Genomic DNA, 22,606 nt, shown 5'->3' on the forward strand with positions numbered 1-22,606 from the left:
GGAGTTTTTACCAACCATTTTACTGCTTTAATATCCCTAGGGTGTTTCTTAATATTAGGTTTTCTGATTATATACAGTAGCTCTCCGATTTGGTTAGAGGATAGATCCTGAGATTGATACAAAGCTGCGCAGAATGTACTGCAATATGATATGTGATATATATATATATATATATATATATATATATATATATATATATATATATATATATATATATATATATATATATCGTATGTGCTGCAATATATGTGTCTTATTGTTTAGAATGTTATTTTAAAATAAATAATAAAAAGTAATAAATAAAAACACACCAAAACAGTGCTAAAATAAATAGCGTACGCGTTTAGTAAATAATGGACGTACAGGAATGAGAAATGACTCACGTCATTCAAAAAAATGTATGAAACAAACTATAAAGCGAAATGCGTTTACAGCAGGGATTGGCCAACTCCGAAATCTGAAAGGAAGGGAGCGTTTTGGGGCAGGGGTGAGGCAGTACACCACGCCCCTTTTTTCGAGTTGACTTGTCAGTCACGCCTTAAAGCACCACCCCTCCCTGTCACTCATTTCACAACATCGCAACGTGCTGTCAGTCAAGCACTCAAATCCCACCCCCTCCTTCATTGACCGGAGAATGCGCTCTCAAGTTGAGAGGTCTATCGCAAAATGAAACCACGCCTCCTACCAACCCCGCCTTCCTCGTGGAATAAAAGCGCTTGCCTCTGGTAAAGGCGCAGAGAAGCTCTGCAAATATCTGAAAGCGATTTACTGGGTAGCACCCGCGGGACCGGACTGGCAGGAACATCCAAACTTTAACACTATTAGAGTGCTTTTTGTACGCCATTTGCGTCGTGTGTCAACACCCAGCGCTTTTATTAGAAGGAACATTCCGTCTCTAGCCAAGATTTTTTGAAGAAGTTTGCGAACTCTTTGGACAGAAGTGCGCTGCAGGTGAGTAGCGGGTGTACACAGCTCTTAGCTTTACGTGCAATCAGTTAGCCTTTAAACTGTATATTTTAATTGACTGATTTTATTTTCTAAGGTTTCACTGTGGTAGATACACATTCACAAGAACAGAAGCAATGTTACAATAGTAGACATTTGCACTTCCTTTTCTTATGCACTGGATCTGGCATTTCGTTGTGCCATGGTTCAACATAAATTTCCATTAGACCTCTCTTTATTCGATACTCTTCTGCATCCGTTTCACTTTAGTCGACCACACCCCCAAAACTTTTCGTAAGCTCTGTTCCTTGTAATATTAAGTGTCTCAGGCCTTATGCAACTTGTCAGTTTACAAAATTATAGTAAGTCCATATTTTGACAGTCGTAGTGGCTGCAGATAATGAGATATCAAATAAGCTGTGGAGCATGTGCTGTGATCCAGACCCGATGAAACAAACTTCCATGCTTTGTTTGGGTGTTTCAGTACCGCGCTCCTTGTATGCTGTTTTCTTATATAGATCTAGATCTACTCAACAGATTTAAAGAGATCTCCCACCCGCTTTTTAAACCATTTAGCACCCATATAGATCTTATACTTGATGTCTTGTGCTGCTGTCTGTACGTTTATATAGTATGCACAGGTTGTGCACTTTATTAACTTTGTCTGACTTTACATTATTCACAGCCTCTTTGCTCTCTTCAGTTTCATTTCCGGTTCTCGTCACATTTTTTGTTTTCAATCTCTCACATGGCTGAGCTGTCATGTTCGTCTTTCAAGTATTGTTCTTGGTCTTTTAAAGTTCAATACTGTGCCCCATGTGCTTCAGCATTTCTTCCTCCAATGTGAAGTGTTCCAGTTTCACACATTCCACCTAACATCAAGTGATATTTCTAATTTCCAATTGGCATCAATGTATGTGTGCAATGTGGTGTGGAACAGTCCTGAGTCGGCCTATTCGAAGATCTTTAATGTATGGCCACTTGCTACAACATAGAAAGTAATCTGAGCCTGTGAGCTCAGTAAAATCTAGACTGTGGCATGAAGTGCAAAGACAGAGACACAGTTTTAGAAACTGCTTTTAAACATTGGCATCCTTTTTTTAAATACCAAAAAACGTGTTCACATCTTTTATATGAAATTGTAGGTTGTTAAATGAGCATGGCATATTATTAAGAGTAATCATTTTTTGTGGGGTGTCCAGCAGTCTCCACTTTACTCCCGCAGTCTAACATGCTTAGACAAACTGGAGATTGGCATATACAAGCAGTGTGTGTTTGCCGCACTCCACTAAACTGTCTTGTATTGTGAGAATAATCTCTACAGCCTCTTGGACACACTGAACCAAGTATAGACAATAACATCTATTTATTTTAATGTATGAAGAACCAAACTCAATCACAAGCAATGACTCTCTGTGCAAGCTTGAGGACATTACTTAACCTGCTTATGCTGCAAATGGAGGAACAGATACTGTTATACGCACTTGTGATTTGTAAGCTCTTTTCAATAAAAAGCATCAGTTAAATATAGTTGTGGTCTGCATGGATGGTTGTGTTCTGCATGAAGAGATGTTAAGCTAGCTGTGATATTTATTCCTTCACAGTGAGACAGTCAGGTGGCACAGTGGCTCAGTGGTCACAGCAGTTAGACCGTTTGATTCCTGGCAGGAGTGTGTATAGCTTCTTTGTTCCCTACATAGCTCAAAATCATGCAGCTAGGCTTACTGACCGCTCTAAATTGACTATTCACTTATTTCTGCTGGCTCTACACAGACCTACTTTAACAAAATGGTTAAAAAACGGAGGGCATTAGAATCCCACCTCACTACTTTTAAGTCAGTGGGTGACTGATGTCCTATGCTGTTTGAAATTGAAAAAAAAAATCTAATTCTCACACGGGGAGGATCTGTGCAAAACGTTTTAAAACTATGGCAGGATCTAATGAATAAACCTCTATATTAGGGAAAAGGATACTCTTCCTTACTTGCTGTTTCAAAGATTTGCTTTGATGGTTGGCTCTCTACTCTTTTGGGGGTGGGGGTTGAATTTTGGTTTGTTAAGTTTGATTTGATTGTATCGATTGTTATTTATTTGCTTTTATGTCAAATCAATAAAAAATGGATGGCAGTGATTTATATAGAATCATTCATGCCAAGTGGTGTTCAAGCACTTCCAGGCACGCTATGCGGTGTATCAGATTTTTGAGTGCACCATGCATTGTGCAGAGGGAGGACTATGAACTTGTAATCTTGTGGCATCCAGTGTAACCCCTTAACTACCAGAGCAGCTGGCAGTTCATTTGGCAGCTTTTGCAGTTGCACCATAGTTATGGTCACAAGGCATTTTTCATCATCCTGTAAGTTTGCGCCAATTTCTGAAAGGCTTTTTGTCTGGTTTCTTAATCGGTGAGCGTGTGCCTGTAACTTTGGTCAAAAGCTCACTGCCTTTAAAGACCTGCCCGGTGGCTATCATCCATCCATTACTATTTAGCTCTATTGAGGACTGGAGCTTCTCCTGGCAGCACTGGAAACAAGGCAGGGACCATCTGTGGACAAAGTATCTGTCCATCAGAGGGCAAAGTCAAGTAACCATAAATCTTTTTTTTCTTTTCAGTATGTCATCATCCCGCCACAATGAGGTGGGCCGGTGGCCTGCAGTTACCCTCTGGAGTGAGGACATTGTTCAGGCTGACCACGACAACCCCTCTTCCCCTCGGGAGGTTGAGAAGAAGCAAGAAGGCAGATGCCACCGAATACTGCGGGCACTCTGTCCTTGTTTGTGCTCTGAAAGCTACCAGCCAGTCCAAACTTCAGAGAGCAAAAATGATGTGAGAAAACCAAAGCCAGAGGAGATGGAGATGCCTGGTGAGTTCACTTGTTAGCGTGCTTATTTTTGTCAGTTTTGGTACCATTGTGGGGCCTACCTTACTGGTTATAATTGATATAGCTCAGCAAAACACTGAGGAGAATTTGGAGGTAAGTCTGCTCTTCATTGTAGAGAGATCCGCTGCTGGAAGGGGAAGTGGAGTTTGGCATTCTCATAACTGGAATGCCAGCTCTGCCTGGAATGTGGCCTAGTTTCAGTTGCACTACCTTGCAGATCGTCCTCCCTTATAATGTAGAATCTAACAGCAATGTGCTTTATTGATTTTTAAAATGGGAGCAGACAGAGGTGAAGATGGCAGTATGGGTGGTGTGGTGGTGTGGGGGACGTTGAAACAGCTCATTTTTTGAGTCAGTGGTGACTCAGTGGTGTAGCAACCCCAGAAGAACGTGAAACATTTTTACCAGTATTTCCAGCTTAACATTTGGAATCTGAATGAAACTGAGAGGAACAGAGCCTACTTCTTAAATTTTTATTATGAAATAATTTGATGCCTTTGAAATCCAAACAAGGGAATCTGATTGCTTGATCTAATTCTACCAGTTGATTTCATAATAGCTGGGTACAGATACTTCAGTTTTATATGTAAAGTACTCTTTTGAGCAGTTGATGAATCTATCCCAGTTCCCAAGTATCTTTAATCACTAATGTATGTCCTTCAGATCTCCTGCTGACCGTCCGGCATGTTGACCTCCTGAAGTCAAGAAGAGACATCAACAGGAAGGAACACCACACTGATGAGTTTGAGTGTGATGAGCTGGTGCTGCGGCGAGGCCAGCCTTTTAACCTCGTTCTTGAGCTTTCCCGACCATTTAACCCTGAAACCGACACGTTACAGCTGGAACTACAGATCGGTAAGTGGGTACTCTTCAAAAGAAAAAAGCACCCACACAGTTGCGACTGAACATCTGGAAACACTTGAAGAAACTAACTAGCTTGCCTTTTAATAAGCAAGTTATCATTTTTATAAAAGCTTTACAGAAATCTAAATGTGGACATGATTAGAGAGTGGCAGGAGGGAGTGGTGGTGGGAGGTGAGGCAGGCAGGAAAGAAGAAAAAGCCGACAAGTCGGTGGGCACAAAGTAGACATTCTTAAGGGGGTGAGGAATTTTCAGACAGGCCGATCCATCCTCTCATAAATGTTGGCACACACACACATGATCTGTTCACTGATGTGCTGCTCCTCTCGTTGTGAGATACTTTTCAAGTTGACCATGAACTCCTCTCTAGCCTTAATGGAAATGCCAGAGATCATAACTGGAGATTTAATAGAAGCCAAAGACTGCACCGCTTCACCAGAAGACTGTCACATTACCAGCTGGGGTACAGCTGCACTCTGTCAGTATATGCCTTGACAATATGATGCCTATTCTGGTCAGGCCTCTTTACAGCATGGTGACTGTATGAGAGTTTTCAGATTCCAGTTGTCCTTCAAATAATGCTATATAGTGTCAGCACTGCCTTTTTTTTTCCCAGCACATGGTTTCAAAATGAACATGTGTTTTTAGACATGGTACCAGTAAGAGCCCATCTAAATTTATCCTGTGATCTGATCTACAGTATTTGAAGGCATTCCGACATACAGTTCTAAAATTAGGCCTCCACTTCACTTGCTGCCCCCAAAATAGTATTGGTCACACCCAGCAGAGCCAGGCAAGCAGACACAAGAACATAACTATTATGGATTAAAGACCCTTTTCAGACAGCAAACAATTACTGGTAAGAACAGGGACTGAAACACTGAGAGGTGGACTGAATGTCTACTCAAGGGCAGGATGAACCTCTTGACACAGACAGGTGGTTCCCTGTAGTATGGGAACAACTGCTTTTTAAATTGCATCTCATTGCTAATTTATTTTTTTTAGATTTAATTATGTTCCTCCATGGTGGTCAAAAAGTGACTGGCCAAGTCAAAGCTTCCCACCTAGTGGTTAATGCAAGGAGGTGTGTAGGAAATTGGGCAAAAAATATAATAGAATGTAAATGGCTGATCTGACACCCTCCTCTGCTCAGGTTAAGTGCAGAATGCAGTTAAAAACTCTGATGTCACACAGTTACCAAGTGAGACAGGATGGATGTTTTGATAAACCACTTTAATTGTTTTTTTATTTCTAAATACATCAGAAATTGACGTTTATTATTGTAGTGGTAATGCCACTGCTACACAGTTCAAATCAGTTCAAATCCCACTCCCATTTTGTTGTCTATGTGAAATTTACATTTTTCTCTTGGTGTCAGCATTAGGTTTTTCTTTGGGGGTTTTAGTTTTTACCATATCCACAAATAGGTGTGCGTTTGGTTAAGTGGCGATTCTAAACTGGCCCTTTTATTAGCATGACTTTGATGTATGTATGACTAGACTTTGCAATGGTCTGTCCAGGGTAGGTTCTGGACTTGTATACATTGCTGCCTACTGTAAAACCCATCCATCCATCCATTATCCAAACCGCCACATCCCAACCACAGGGCCACGGGGGTCTGTCAGAGCCAATCCCAGCCAACACAGGGTGCAAGGCAGGAAACAAACCCCGTGCAGGGCGCCAGCCCACCGCAGACTGTAAAACCCCTTAACCTGATTTGAATTAAGTTGTTGTGTAAATGTTATGTTAGTTAAGATTGATGAGTATGTTACTGTGCTGGTATTGTAGTTACCATTGGTGCCTTACAGGTCCTGGGTACAAATCTCAGCCTACTAACAGTCCGCGGCTATGTGGGGCTTTCTCTTAGAGTTCTGGTCTTCTTCCATATTCCAAAAATGTGTATGTTAGGTTAATATGTTGACTATGAGTTGTCCCAGTGAGTGTGTGTGTGTGTGTGTGTGTGGGAATGTGAAATTTGGACCAGTCCATTCATTGTAGTTCCTGCCTTGTATTATACATTGCTAACTTCAGATCAACTTCAGGCACTTGTTCTCTCTAAAGTGATTTCGACAAGGACAGTTTAACATCTGTGGCAGAGCGACGGGCACTAAGCAAACTCCTGTCAATCATGAATAATCCACTGCATCCACTGAACAGTGTCATCTCCAGACAGAGGAGTAGCTGCAGTGACAGACTTTTGTCACCGTCCTGCTCCACTGACAGACTGAGGAGATCGTTCCTCCCCCACACTATGCGACTCTTCAATTCCACCCGGGGGAGTAAATGCGAACATTAATTTTATTTTAATTCTTTTAATTTTTATTACTATTTAATTTTAATATTGTTTCTTTGTATCAGTATACTGCTGCTGGATTATGTGAATTTCCCCTTGGGATTAATAAAGTATCTATCTATCTATCTATCTATCTATCTATCTATCTATCTATCTATCTATCTATCTATCTATCTATCTATCTATCTATCTATCTATCTATCTATCTATCTATCTATCTATCTATCTATCTATCGGTGGTTTAATATTCACAATCCAGCTACAATGTTAAGTGTTCAGGCCAAACATTTCCTTTATCCAATGTAAACCCCTTATTCATGGATTGTATTACGGGACCAATATAAAGGATACGAATGAAACAGTAATGCTTAAGGAATATGGCAGCACTCCTCATTCACTCCTCACTTCTTTGAATCAAAGTGGAATAAGTGAATTCTGTGAACAAGGATAACCCATGATCCTTCAGGTTGCATTCACTTGTCTTCATTTGTTGATACAGCCGTTGACAGATTATGTCTGTAGGTGTCATAAAGGCAATAAACACCCACCGATATTATTGACTCAGTGGAAGTGCCAAGATAAAGTACTGTCCAATGAAACCCATAAAAAGCCGTTCTTTTGTGTTGTGCCAATGAGCATCTAAGGCAAGGCTCTGGTGAGAGTATACACTTATGCAACTTTGGGTTAGCAAAGACTACATCAAAGTGCATCTGCAAAAGAAAAATAAAAAGGTAAAAGTTATTCCCATGTTGAAAAAATGTGAAAATGGTTTACAATCACAATGTTTCAGTTGTGTAACCTTTGTTAGTCGCAATGAAGTCTACATAGAATAAAAACATGCACACACCTGACAGACTACATGGCAGAGAAGTGTTTTGACCTTCTTTTCTTTTTGTTTTTCTCAAATTTGGAATAACCTTTGTGTTTTTCCAGTTATGCAAGAAATTCTGACAGGGTGTAATCAATTAATCAGGACATTTTCCATATTCTGTCTAAAAACAGCCAAGGTAGATATCCTGATTAGATCCATTCCACTGCTGAAAACCTCTTAAATGTGAATTTCCTTGTCCCAAAGTGCATCACTTGAATTGCACAAAGCCTCATCCATCCATCCATTCCTCATGAAGCCCACCTACTGCAAGCTCAGAAGGAACATGCAGGCCTCAAGGACTCCTTTGACAAACTATGTAGTGAGAGAACATACACAGGTTATTAGAACAGCTTCAGATATCGACAGTGGATTGGTACTTTTCAATACTCAGTATGATACCACGTTTTTAAAGATAAGGGCTGATGTTGTGCGAAGTTGCTGCTTTTGTTGCTGCTGTGGGTTCAAGTGGAGGATTCTTCTTGCACTGGACTACACTGTTTCTTTGTCTGTGGTGTGCAGTGCTTTTCTCATTTAGGCCCTTTGCTGTATTGTCTGCAACTTCAAAGGGAAAAGGCATAAATGTTACTAGCACAAGAGTTTAGATGCTGAAATGTCCTTCTTGAAGCAATGGCTACTTCTCAGTTTTTTCAGATTACTGGCAGCTATGGCTTGGCAGACTGATTCTCAGCTTTCTGGTCCACAAAGAGAAAAGACGTTATCAGTTTCAGCTTGCTAAACAAAGAAAGATACTGCAGAGGGGTCTCTGGAAAGATGTCCCTTCAACTCTGATTTAGACCTTTGTTATAATATGAAGGAAGTACATGCAGATCCAGGAATGAAAAGTTCAGTCCCTTACTTTGGAGTGTAAGTTGGTGAAGGCATAGCTGAATGTCTGTTAGATATGCTGCCTTAACAGGCCGGGTGAGCCACTGAAGCCTAGCAAAATATGCAAAGTCCACTTTGCCCTACAGTAGACAGATACAGAAATGTTTTTTTGGCCTGGTTGGCTAATATACAAATGCACAGAAGAAACAAAAGCAGCAAGGGAATTCTAATCCAAATATATGTCAGCCATGTCGTTCAGCGTGTTTCTGCTCTTGATAAACTATCAGTGATTGCTCTGAGGGCGGACATCAGAATTTAAATGTGTGTTATACTGGTGTCAAATTCGGAGTAAGAATTCATGCTTTGACTCCCAAGTTACCACATCCTGCTGTGAAATCAAACGTAGCCATTACTGGCATTGGTGATGTATTTTATTGCAAAGAATACACCATTGTTATCATCCCAAGAGTAAGGAGTAATGGGCTAATGTAATGATGTAGAAATGTGGTGCTTTGAATCTGAGAACCTTTAGTCTGAGGTTTGGAGAATACAACCCTGCTATGGCTGAGCCAGTGAGCAGACAGAAGTTAGGGTTATGGAGCAGCAGAGCAGCACAACTCAGACCTGCTGAGCAGAATTCCTTACAAGAGTTTGTCAAGTAAATATTTTGAGCAGTAGTTGAGCTTGTCATCTTAGGAAGCAACAGAAGATGAGCCTGAAACACATCTTGCACTGCTGGATGCAGTTCTGAAGGTTTCATTATTTTACTCTGTTTTCTGTAATCTTCTGTACTTGCTATGCCTTCATATTCCTTTTTTTTTTTTCCAGGGCCACTGCCCCAGGCTGCCAAGGGCACCCACATAGTCATCTCTTTCGTAGATGAGTTTAATGATACGGAATGGCAAGCCAAGATAATGGAGAAAGATGGCACCAAGCTGAAGGTGACGGTCAACTCTCTGCCCACTGCTGTCATTGGCCAATATCAGTTTTCTGTACAAACTCGGTGCCCAGCTGGTGAATTTAAGACTGAGCATGACCCCAAGAATGACTTCTACCTGCTGTTTAACCCTTGGTGTGAAGGTGAGTCTGTAAAAGAACACTTGGGTCCGGGTACAGATACATGCAGCGTCCCCTTGTATACAGGAATACCAGATGTTTGTTTAGTCAGATTTACATTTGCCTTTCTGTTCCAGTTTTTCTTGGAACACATTCCAGCTCCGAGTCTGCTATAAAAGTCTGTCAAATAGATATCTGTTATATTCTGGTGCAGCTGCTTCCTGTGTCAGGAGATAAGGCTGTCAGAGAATGGACCTCATATTCAAACTCATAAGCCCAAACAGCTGAAGAGCAAATGGGGAGCCCCTTGATATCAGACATGGCTGTGCAATAGCAATTCCTTTTTGCACATTCCTTAACTTTCCTGTGCACGCAGGTTTAATTGTCAACTTTTTATGGCCCTTGTTGAGAAATGGCGTTTTCACTTAAGACACAAAGGGAGGCGTGCTAGTGAAAATATGCACTCGCTGCTTTCCAGCTGCATATTTCAATCTGATGGAGGCCTAGGCAGTGTACAAAAGGGTCAGGACATTGTCTAGTTGTGCCTTTGCTTATTTTGACAGGTTTTTGGCAGCAAACTCTCAGCTGAAGTCTCCTGTGCCTCGCTTTTTTGACACCGTCCGTGTTCTTCCATTGATTGTGTTTCGTTTTGTGTTTATTGTTTTTGGAAACAGAAAATCAGATTTGTTAACTTTTCTGGTCATGTCTTTCAGATGATCCGGTGTTTATGGAAGAGGAGGAGCACCTAAAGGAATATGTTTTGAATGAGACTGGAAGGATATATTATGGAACAGAGAAGCAGATTGGAGTGCGCACCTGGAATTATGGACAGGTAGGTGTGCTAGGAGATGGAAAGAGTGACATCAGTGACCTGACTGCAGTCAAGCCAGTAGCCTGTCCATGTTGCTGATTGATTGGCTAACCTTTCTTAGAAGTTCCATTTATATCAGACAATCCAAACAGAGATTAGTGAGTTAGGTGCAAGGGAGGCATCCTGGCTATCATGTTGCTAGACAATTACAATTGAATACAGTTGAACTGAAAATTCTGTAACAAAAAAAAAAAGATAACATTGAATGTAACTGAAGGTCCAGACAGGAGACTCATTATTGTTTAGAATTGTCTCATCTGGACTTAAATCAGCCGAGGCAACTCCAGAGGGCGTGAAGTAAGCAGTGTTGCCATACATGGAGGATCGCAGGAATCATTGGGTAGAGGGGTCCTTTCATCGGATTGGCTGGCCCAGAGCTGACACGGCTGTGGAATGGCCAATGGGGGAGGCAGCTTGATGGCCGAGGTCTATGTGACTATGAGGACTATGTGATATCATCTACTGTTAAATTCTGCTCTGTACTTGTAATATTTTTTATTTTACTGTTATACTGTATTGAGGATTACTTGTGTTTTTTTTCTGTATATTGTATTGTATTGACCCCCTTCTCTTTGACACCCACTGCACGCCCAACCTACCTGGAAAGGGGTCTCTCTTTAAACTGCCTTTCCCAAGGTTTCTTCCATTTTTCCCTTACTAGGGTTTTTTTGGGAGGTTTTCCTTGTCTTCTTAAAGAGTCAGGGCTGGGGTTCTGTCAAGAGGCAGGGCCTGTTAAAGCCCATTGCGGCACGTCTTGTGTGGTTTTGGGCTATGCAAAAGTAAATTGTATTGTATACTGATCTTCTTTAGTGTCTTCACCATCATGTCATGGTATTAGCCTACTATTCTGTACTCTTAAAATGATAACATTTGTTCTTTTTATGTAACAGAATGTATAACCACTGCCAGTATTGGCTACATTTGATTTCACAGTAGTATGCGACAACCTGGAGTCGAGAAGTGATTAGACAACTCCTTATTTTTGACAGTAGTATAACATACATTTAAATTTTGAAGTGCAGTGCATTAAGAGTGAGAACACACTGAACCACATGGCCGATATAGATTTGGATTAGGATTCTCTTCCTGCTTTTGTTTCTTTCAGACATTTGTTTTCGCCAACAAGGATAAAATAAATTTTTGCTCACTCTTGAGACCGCTGTAGCTGTCACTTATGCAGTAAAGTATTGAGCCACTGATGGTGTCTGATACCACACTAATCACCTGTGTATGTTCTCTCCCTACATAGTTTGACAAGGGGGTCCTAGAGGCCTGTATGTTCCTACTAGAAAGAAGCGGCACCCCGCATGCTGGCAGAGGAGACCCTATCACTGTTGTTCGTGTCATCTCTGCCATGGTGAGTACATCACAATAAAGTTGATCACTGAAATGTTTTATTTGTTATTTCTGTCTTAACTTACACCTTGTAATGCAGATAAATGCACAAGATGACCGGGGATTGTTGGTAGGAAACTGGTCTGGAGACTACTCAGATGGGACTGCTCCTACAGCGTGGACTGGCAGTGTGGATATCCTAACCCAGTACCACAAAAGCAAGGGCACACCTGTCAGCTTCGGCCAGTGTTGGATCTTTTCTGGAGTCACCACCACCGGTAAGTTTCTTGTGTTGCACAGGTTCTTGTCTGTTTGCTTTTCTGCCAACTTGATAATCATCCAGTGATTCTTGTGACTTCTGACCACCATCTCCTTTATCGTAGTTTTACGATGCCTGGGGATTCCAGGACGCAGTGTCACCAATTTCAGCTCTGCCCATGATACAGATGTATCCCTCACTACAGATCTCTACTTTGATGAGAATATGGAGCCAATGGACAGCCTGAACACAGATTCAGTCTGGTGAGCTTAACACACCAACACACACACACACACACACATGCACTTGGGTGTCAAGAGAAAGCCTTGGCAGTTGCTCTCCAAGATTTTGCAGTGTACCCTACCCACAGCTGTTAATGCATTTTGCAGTCCTCTTTTGAGAGTCACATATATAATATGTCCAGAGCTCAGCTCACGCACCATGGCAGTTATCAATCCTGTTTTTGTTTTTTATTAACTTTTATGTATCAAATTCCCTTGTTAGCATTGCTGTCTTACGCTTCCATAGACCTGGTTTAAATTCGAATCCATTGTGGTGCTAAGATGTCACCAACTGCACTCGGATTCCAATCCAGGTTGATCGTCATGTGGTGGGTGCAGCAAAGCGCTATCAGCGCAAGCTCCCAGCCTCTCCTCTCTTCTCCTCCTTTCTATGTAGCAAGGGTTTTTGCATTCAAACTGTGTCCATTTGGAGAGTATGCTTATATTCTGGATTCTTCCATATCTGAGAGATGTGCGTATTAGATTAACTGGTGAATCTAAATTTGTCCAATGAGTGTACCCTGCAATGATACATTATCCTGGCAGTGTGGCCTAGAGCCTAGGATTTTGAACATTAAACCAAAAGACTGCCACCTTAGTCTCTGCCTCAGAGTGATAATGCAGACACGAATAAATATTTGTCTGACCTGTCCATAAATGTTAAACAGTTATGTAATAGTAATGATAAAACTGCAGTTGTGAAGCGATGTGAGATGCTGTTTAAAAAAAAAAAAAAAAAAGTTGTTATTTTATTTGTGATGAACAGGTGTGTCCCATTTTTGGGCCCATTGCTGCCGGGACCGGTTCCTTTCAGGCCTGTACTGAACAAGCTGGGTACAGATGAATAGATTACAACTTCTGCTGTCAGGCTTCTGACTTTGGTTCTTATTATTAGATAAACACACCATTATCACCATTTTATCCTATTTGTTCCTCTGTTTAGATGTCATTCATTTTTTTGTATAATGCTTTGCATGGCAATTGTAACTCCTGAGTGCCCTATATGTAAATTAAATTATAATGGGCATGTGTCACAATTTTTAAGGATAGGCAGGTTTATGTGATTTTTCTCAGCCTCACCGTTCGTGCTTGTAGGCATTTTCATGCGCAACGTTGTGATTTGAAGTTCAAGGCCTTAGTCCCCAAGGTACACTGTCTGCCAAGGCACTTGGCAACGCAAAGGAATTTCAAAACTCAGTCCACAGCAACATAAACAGCTGAGGCACTCTGTTTTAATTGTGTATGTTGACTTGTTGCTTCTGGGTAGATTCAGCTTTACATTACATCATGAGGCCCTCGCCTACTCATCATCGTCATTACTGTCTTTCAGGAATTTTCATGTTTGGAATGACTGCTGGATGGCCAGGCCTGATCTTCCTCCTGGCATGGGAGGATGGCAGGCGATTGATGCTACTCCACAAGAGACAAGTAGCGGTAAGTTGAGAACGAAACCAGTTTAATGACAGATGGGACAGGTTGCGTCAGAGAGGTTTGGGATTTACTTGTGAACAGGAGAGTGCTGGACAGTATTGGCGGAAATATACCGGGGCTCATATTTCTCTTTTCCTCTTCTGTAGGTACTTACTGCTGTGGTCCCGCTTCAGTGAATGCTGTCAAGAGTGGGCTAGTCTACTTGAAATACGATGCTCCCTTCGTCTTTGCTGAGGTCTGTGTTTCTATATCATTTGAGAAAATAATTGAATCTTTCGCACAGTGTGAACATGTGAACAAACTCGCTTTTTTTAATTTTGCTTTTCAGGTGAACAGTGATAAGATCTACTGGCAGCAAGGGCCAGATGGGAAATTCAATAAAGTATACATTGAGAAGAAAGCAGTAGGACGATTTATCAGTACAAAAGCAGTGGGCTCTGATGAACGGGAGGATATTACAGAAGTCTACAAGCACCCAGAAGGTTAGTGTTAACATACAGACTCTTAATCAATGCTTTTTATATAGTAACTTCTGAAGATAATATATTGTACTGTACTGTATATGCCTAACAAGAGAAGCAAAGACATCAGAGTGTCTAAGGCAACGCAAAAAAAGAATACTGAAAGTGAAAATGCCCCATGCTGAATGCAGGCATGGCTTTAGCCCAAATGTAAATCTAACAGGTCAGGTCAGGTTGGGGAGCATGCACCGGTACAGCCCATTGCTGCACTCGCCCACCGTGTGACGAAACCGCTCAGGATCCTGGGGGACCCGAGTGCGACCGTTCAGCGGATGACACCTCGGCGCCACACTAGTTCTGATTCCCAACACCCATTAAAGAGTCCTGTCTGTCGTCTCTGAGCTGCGTGAAGGTTTTTTATTTTTGATGTGACCGGAGTGCCAATCCTGCCACCAACCCCCATGAATTCCCTGCAAGTTGGTGGACCACTTGCAGGGCCGGATGCAGTTTTATGTCATAACATTTTATAAATAGCAGAATAGGAAAAATTGATAAGAGAGCATGAAGCTTTGTGACTATTTGTGAACAGGTATGCACTAAAGCTTTTTATTTTCTCTGTGGTAATGGGGTCAAAAATGAACTTTGAATTTTCAATGGATTTCTCAGTTTTAGGCATGCCTGAGCACAACGTGAGAATATACAGTATGTTGTCTGTCTTTCTGCACATGTGTCCAACAGAATAACGGATTGTCCTAAAATGTGTTGTTCGTGTTACATTCCTTAAGTGCTTAAGTGGTCAAAATTGGCTGATGAGAACATCCATTATACTTTCCAATTCCAATTACTGTTTTTTATGTAGTTGACCTTAAAAGTTCCCTTTGAAAAAATTTCTAACTAAAGTATGTAGAAAATTAAAAGGTGTACAATTCAAATAGCCTTTTAACATTTTCTTCTATTTAAGTTTAGCAGTCATTTTAAAGGCTTTGCTGCCTATGACACAGACTTTGTTTTAATATCCATCCATCCATTTTCTAACCCGCTGAATCCGAATACAGGGTCACGGGGGTCTGCTGGAGCCAATCCCAGCTAACACAGGGCACAGGGCAGGGTGCTTTTAATAAAAAAGTTTATTTGTAAGTAATTAGGAATTAAAATATCTATTTATTTAAATCATGTAAATTAAATTCTCAGCCCCTTTTGCGCAAAAAAACAAAAAAAAAAAATGAAAACCCTGCAAAAAATGTGCAGAAGGTCATACCGAGTCAAAGTAGGTACTCGTGATTTTATTTGTATGTGTGGACCATGGAACATAGTGGTGCTGATAAGAAGAGTGTTCATCGTCTGCAGAAAATGATCCCCAGGCCAGATGAACAACTTCAGAGGGATTCAGATTTATAGTTTATACAGCTTTTTTGTGGTATTCATCTTCAGGATATTGCATGCAGTAGTTATTGAGTTATACGATGAGTTATGAGACGGATTCTGGAACAGATGGAACTCAGTCTAATGTCGCCAGGTAACGGTTTTGTGTTGTGATGTTTGGCTCGTGCCGACATTGTAGCAGCATCCTTCTATACAAAGAATTCTTAGCAATATTTACAAGAAGAATTATTTGCTTGGACAAAATTGCTAGAATTCCTTTAAGTACAAAATAAAGCAATACATATTTGACAAAGGTGGAGTGTTGTGCTATGATGATTAAAAGGAGATCTTTTGTGGAAAACTAAATCATATTGCACAGGGTCAGCCATTGTTCAGAGGCCTTGGTGCAATTCGTAATTGTAGTTACAAAGTGTGCTAAAAGCCTTTTTAGTGACGCCTGTGATGATGGTCACTAAAGAGAATGGAATAAACCGTGCTAAACGCTCAAATGAACTCGTCCTGGAGAGCTTCAAAGTTGCCCAAAAACAATTGCCGATGTTACGTCATTGCAGCAAAAGACACTTTTGTAAAGTGCATTCATGACCGACCATCCCGTAGAGTACTACACGTCCTCACAATACAAGTGGAACAAGAAGGCTTTTTAATCGACCTTGTTGCTCTTTGAAATCTCAGAACATGCAGAACTGCTCTTCTTATTCAGGTTCAGGGAAAACTCTTTCCTTTTGTGGTATACTTAATGATCAAGGGCAATGTATGAAACTGTTGATCGGTTTGTGTGGATTGCTTTTAACCAAAATAAGCTGGTGCCAGGAATCGATGAACTAAATTTTTTCCCTAATGTCTGCCTTTTTCAACCTCACAGGTTCAGATGAAGAACGCATAGCTGTGGAGACTGCCTGCCGCTATGGAACAAAACCCAATGTGTATGATGGACCCGAGGCAGAAGATATTTTAGTGGAGGTGAACACAGAGGAGTCTGTACAGATGGGCAGTGATGCCTGCATGAAGATTCTTTTGAAGAACAGCAGCTCCACCTCACGTACAATCCGACTGCAGGGTCATGTTGCCGTTATGTATTACACTGGTGTCCTCAAGGGAACCATTAAGAAGGAAAAGACAGAAGTGGTGCTGCAAGCTAACGAGGGTAGGTACCTGCTTAGCTGCTTTCCTGTCTGTTGTGGTTTGATTGATGCGCTGTAGTATAATGTGCATATTTATTTTTCTGATTGTTTCCACAGAGAAGACAGTAGAATGGACACTAAAATATAGTGATTATCAGGATGAACTTGTAGATCAGGGAGCACTGATGATGACAGTGTCTGGTCGAGTAAACGAGACAAGCCAGGTTCTGGCTAAACAGCACACCTTCCGACTCCGGACTCCAGACCTTCAGATACGGGTAAGAGCCTGCGTTGACTCATCGCATACGGAAGCTTTAGAAAAGAATGTAAACTGCGTAGGTTTTTGTTCCACATCGCTAGAGAAGCGTCTGTTGAGTCAGTTAGCCCCTTGTAGGTTTATTTGTGAACGGGCCTAATAATAGATCACTGGCCTGTCTGGGACTGTTTCCTTCTGTGCACCAAATGTTTCTGTTGGTAGGCCCTGGCCCCTCCATAACCCTGAGTGCTGAATAGTGGGTTTGAAAATGTATGAATGCATGTACATCTGAAATTCCAAATAGAAATATTTTACATAGAAATTAAGAGAGGTGAGGCTTACATGTGCTGCTTCAAGTGAACAGATAATTATTTACAAAATACATATTTAATTGTTGACGTTTTGTTAGTTGTTAGTTATATACTGTTCACATACACAAAGTTTATGTAAATTATAAGACCCATCCAAGCTTGGTTCTTACATTGCACCCAGTTAAGCTCAGACAACCTGATATGGATAAACAGTTTAGGAAAATGTTGGCTGGATCAATAGATGGATAGTACTGCATGATTATCTGAAATCATTGGAAGACTAACAAGTGAAAGGAATGATCAGTACTTGAGCTCGGCTTTGACTGCCATCTTGACAGAAGAGGAGGAGGAGGAGGATATCCAGGTTCTGTGTGAGATTATTGGAATCCAAGAGATAAATACAAATTGGCAGTGGATGTTGATAGTCCTAAAAGAAGTCTCTAAGGCATTTGTTATATTGATTTGATTGGAGTGGGAGACTAGACACTATTTTCAACCTTATCTTTTAATGGAAAATTTATCAGAACATTAGAAACATTTTGGCAAGAACAGGCCATTCAGACCAACACGCTTGCCAATCCTATTTACTTAATTCTTACAAAATAACATCAAGTTTGAGTTTTGAAGGTCCCCAAAGTTGTACTGTCTACCACACTATCTGGTTATTTATAATGTAGAAATAAAAAGTTGTGAACGTTTGTGCAATTTTGCCCTTAACAAGTCTGCAACCATGCTGCCTGTTCTTGTTGAAGAAATTGCTTTAAAGTAACAGTCTGGATCCACTATACCAACTCTTTTTATAATTTTTAGCGTTTTGGTCATTAGAACGTAAGAACGCTCTAGACGAGAACAGGCCAGAAATACATCAAGTTGAGTTTTGAAAGTCCCTAATGTCTTACTGTCTACCACACTACTTGGTCGCTTATTCCTAGTGTCTATCATTCTTTGTGTAAAAAACTTCCTAAAGTTTCTGTGAAATTTACCCTGACAAGTTTCCAACTGTGTCCCCATGTTCTTGATGAACTCATTTTAAATGAACATTCTCGATCCACTGGACTAACTCAAATCTTAATTTGAAACACTTCAGTCATGTCACCTCTTAATCTTCTTTATCTTAAACTGTAAAGGCTCAGCTCTTTTAATCTTTCTTCATAATTGATCCCCTGTAGCCCATGAATCAGCCTAGTCGCTCTTCTCTGGACCTTTTCTAGTGCTGCTATGTCCTTTTTGTAGCCTGGAGACCAAAACTGCACCCAGTACTGCAGATGAGGCCTCACCAGTGTGTTATGAAGTTTGAGCAGAACCTCCTGTGACTTGTACTCCACACATCAGGGTGCTTTATAACCTGACATTCTGTTAGCCTTCTTAATGTATTTTTTGGTACGCAATTAAGAAATGTTGTCAAATCTGGCATCACCTCGTACAATGTAGGAACTCATCCTGGATGGAGTAGAAGTTCCTATTAAGACACCTACTGTATGTACATCAGACTAGGTTAGATATGCAGCTCACCCAGCCTCGCATGGCACCATAAGTGCTGTGGGTTGGTGATGTTACTTGCTGCTCCATTGTGCCACTTCATCCTTCCTCTGCCTTCTATAAATTTCCTATAAAGTGAGTAAGTTGTTTTTTTCCTTCCATTTGGCCAGAAGGACTTAAAACAAAATCACTTAATTGTAAACAGCAAGCAAAATGCTTGTATTTATAGGATGACTTGAGGGCCATCTCAGAATACTCCAAACATTAGCTGCTCACAACATTTTGTTGTAAGGGGCCTCATGAGACCAGGCAGTCAGGGTGTGTTATCTTGCTGCTGTTACATAAACAGCTTTTGACAGTAAATTGTGAATACAAAATAATTACAAATTGAAGTCATCGCATCTGTCAGCTGATTGGTAACATATTCCATTTTGGACTTTATTTCTCCAGCCTGAAGGGGCGGCTGTGGTGGGTCGAGAGATGACCGCCAAGATTATTTTCACTAATCCTCTGCCAAAGACATTAAAGAATGTCATTCTCCGACTTGAAGGACCAGGCCTCCAGAAACCCAAGAAGATCGCTGTCGGGTAAGTGTGTGCGTTGGCTATATCTCTGCCTAAGCCATTGTCCCATTATGTGAGTTTTAGTCGTGGGGTATGTCAGACTTGCCACCTGCAGGGGACCATGTCATTTTAAATGTCTGAAAATCATTGGGGATGTCTGATTTACTGACAGTGTGCTGGCAGTCATGCTTGGCCCTTTTTGGAGAAGTGTCCAGCTGCAGTCAGGACAGTTTTAGGCCTCGGACAGATCTGAGCACTTCACACACTTTGAGGTCCCCCTCTAGAGCCACTCCCCTGTTTGGTTGGTGAGCTGATGCCCCTCTTGACGATTTTAGTTCCCTTTAGCTTCTGCACCCAAATGTGTATTCAGCATTTATTAAACGTCTAAATTATCGAGTTCTCACAGTTCTGCATCTGAAGCAGTTGTTTTGGTGTTTTATATTAGAAATAAATAGAACAAAATATCTTAACATTTTGTATTTTATAGTATATGTTTTATATCTACGTTTCCTGCGTCTTTGAATATGTTAGTTGTATGCTGCACTCAACGGAGTAGTGGCTGTGTGGCTAAGGATCTACACTGGTGATCAGAAAGCTGACCCCATATAAAAATGGGAAATGCTAAGGAAGAAGACGAAGAAATTAGAAAATAATTATAATTATGCTGCACTCAGCTACGATTAACACTACATATTCTTATAGACTCTAAATCGAATCAATCATATAATTTGTGTAAACAGTCAAAATCTGTGATACTACGTGCTGGACATTTAAGAGCTCTTCAGAGTTCTGTCTTTGTGGTCCTCTCTGTGTTAGTTCATTAGTTCTGGATTATTTCTAGTGTACACAATTGTAATATTTATATTAACGATGCATTAAGTGTGGCAGAGTTTATGCTCCAGAGGAATGACGCACTCGCCCTCAGAAGCACAAAGAGATATAAAGTAGTCGTTCAGAGTCGCCCTGCTAAGACCTTCTCTGTTAGCCGAGCGGCTTTGCGTACCCATTGGGGATGATGGCTGGCGACCTCTCAGCAAGTACGACGAGACGTTCATTACATTAGCACGACAGTTTCATCTTGCAAAGCTTTTTTATTTATTTATTTATTTATAATGAATATTTTTTTTGTAACACGTTCAGTTTGCCACCATTAATATAATAGTACATTTAGCACAAAAGTGTACCACTAATGTGGGGGGGTGCCACTGACAGCGGTGTCATCTTACGGGCCTCAGAATGTCTCCGGTCGCTGAATCTGTCCGAGGCCTAAAACTGCCCTGACTGCAGCTGGACTCTGTTGGTTTTTTGTGACACCCAGTAGCGTGCTGCCTGATGCGCCATACGAAAGGAGGGTTAACAATCTCTGCCCTTTCTTTTTGCCATTCTGTCATGGTACAGACGGGCTTCTCTTCTGTTTGTGAGGTCCAAAACACCCGTATTTCTTATTCTCCATCATTACCTTACATGCATTGTACTTCCAGATGAGCATTCATTGATTGTCACCTCTCATGCACACAGAGCCTGCCCTTACGACTAAAGTCAGAGTGCATTATGGTCTAGTTGGCGTGAGTTGCTGGGTATGTCACGTTACGTAACTGACTTCACGGGACTGCCTGTGACTCACTAAGATTATGTAAATGAAGGCTACGACTCAAAATCACTAAAATCGTATTGTGTCACGGCCTTTAGAAACACTGCTCAGGGTCTTCATCACTTAATGAATCTTTTATGCTTGATTAATTTAAAGATGTATATATATATTTTTTTTTTTATAGTGATGTTGGAAAACATTCTACACTGACCCGGACGGAAACCTTTATCCCTGCCAAACCAGGACCCCGTAAGCTCATTGCCAGTCTGGACTGTCGCCAGCTCACGCAGGTTCATGGAGCTGCTGAAGTTGTCGTTGGCGAGAGCAACTGAGGAAATCTCGATGAAGGACACGAATGGCCAAGGGCCTGGGACTATTGTAGCTCCCGTGGTTGCCCCTAAGCACACTTTCCATGGCCCAGGACTGCTGCTGATCTTTCAGAAGTATATTTTGCCTCAGTCCTTTTTAACCACATCAGAAAGTAACGGAGAAGCAAGGGGAAAATATTATAAATTTTGAAGAAATTCTCAGTTCCATGGAGACATCAGGAGGTAGAAGATTTGACAGTCTGCTACATGGAGATGAAGGCCACAGCAGTGCCATCTGTTTAGATCTCATAAGATCATTGATTGTGCCAACTGGTAAATGAAGTGCTGACCTAAAATATGTTCTGCTTTCAAGAACATATCCATATGTAGGAATAAAGCTGGCATATTGTTTAATTCGCAGTTTCTAAATGTAGCACCCCTTTGCTCATAAGAGCAATACAAAGATAACAGAAAAGGCCGTTTGGCCTTTTTGAGGTCAGGCTATTACAAGAGAGTATGAAATACTCTCTACGTATTTTATATATGTATTATTTTTATACTTCTGTGAACAGTTCAGCCTGCTGTAAACTACCCAGATGCATCCTGGGTGTCTGTGAAAAACAATCCAAAGTCTTCCAAGAGGTGAATGAATCATCACTGGAGTCACACTGCGAATCTCCAGGGAGTGCAATGCTCAGATTAACTGAAAAAAAAACCCTGAATGTCGTGGTGCCAACTGAAAAGCGTTCACTCCGAACACTAGCAGGCCTCCCTGGGGCTCGATGACCGCGCTGAACACGTGGAGCGTCTGGCATTAGTGTGTGTCGATAAAGCCGAAGGGACGAGCCAGACACACACCTGAATCTCAGTATTAAAACTAAGCTTTGAAGAATAATTTAAACTTTTTATTCTTTTGTATTTCTGTATGTTTAAAAAGTATAAACGTTCTGTATGACTGTATTTAAATAATAATCTTAAGATGACTGTGATATTGTGGCAGAGAATTGACTTTTTATTGTAATGACAATAAAGAGCAAGTGAAAGAGAACGTGTTGTTTGTCAGTGCTTTGAGTCCAGCGGTAGCTCTGGCCTCTCTCCTCGGAGGACGTTTCAAATTTTCAGAAGCAACACCAGGAGTGAGGGGTCATCACTTGGAGCAGTTGGTGCTGCTTCAGCAGTTTCTGGATTTCTCTATCCAAGTGCTCTATCCCGAAGTTCTGAC

At 41.1% G+C, this 22,606-nt stretch overlaps 1 protein-coding gene across 1 annotated transcript; it reads left to right on the plus strand.

Annotated features, from left to right (window-relative positions):
* Positions 1-742: 742 nt before the first annotated feature.
* LOC120524576 (protein-glutamine gamma-glutamyltransferase K-like) lies at positions 743-22,432 on the plus strand. The gene is made up of 15 exons (XM_039746411.1): positions 743-951; positions 3,559-3,809; positions 4,491-4,682; positions 9,507-9,758; positions 10,448-10,566; positions 11,855-11,962; positions 12,041-12,218; positions 12,324-12,462; positions 13,811-13,914; positions 14,058-14,146; positions 14,240-14,393; positions 16,618-16,899; positions 16,994-17,154; positions 19,373-19,509; positions 21,261-22,432. Exons 2-15 carry the CDS (start codon positions 3,560-3,562, stop codon positions 21,406-21,408), a joined length of 2,313 nt encoding a protein of 770 aa, XP_039602345.1. The 5' UTR covers positions 743-951; position 3,559; the 3' UTR covers positions 21,409-22,432.
* Positions 22,433-22,606: the final 174 nt, after the last annotated feature.

This window comes from Polypterus senegalus, chromosome 1, assembly GCF_016835505.1.
Source record: "Polypterus senegalus isolate Bchr_013 chromosome 1, ASM1683550v1, whole genome shotgun sequence".
Classification (NCBI taxonomy): domain Eukaryota; kingdom Metazoa; phylum Chordata; class Cladistia; order Polypteriformes; family Polypteridae; genus Polypterus; species Polypterus senegalus.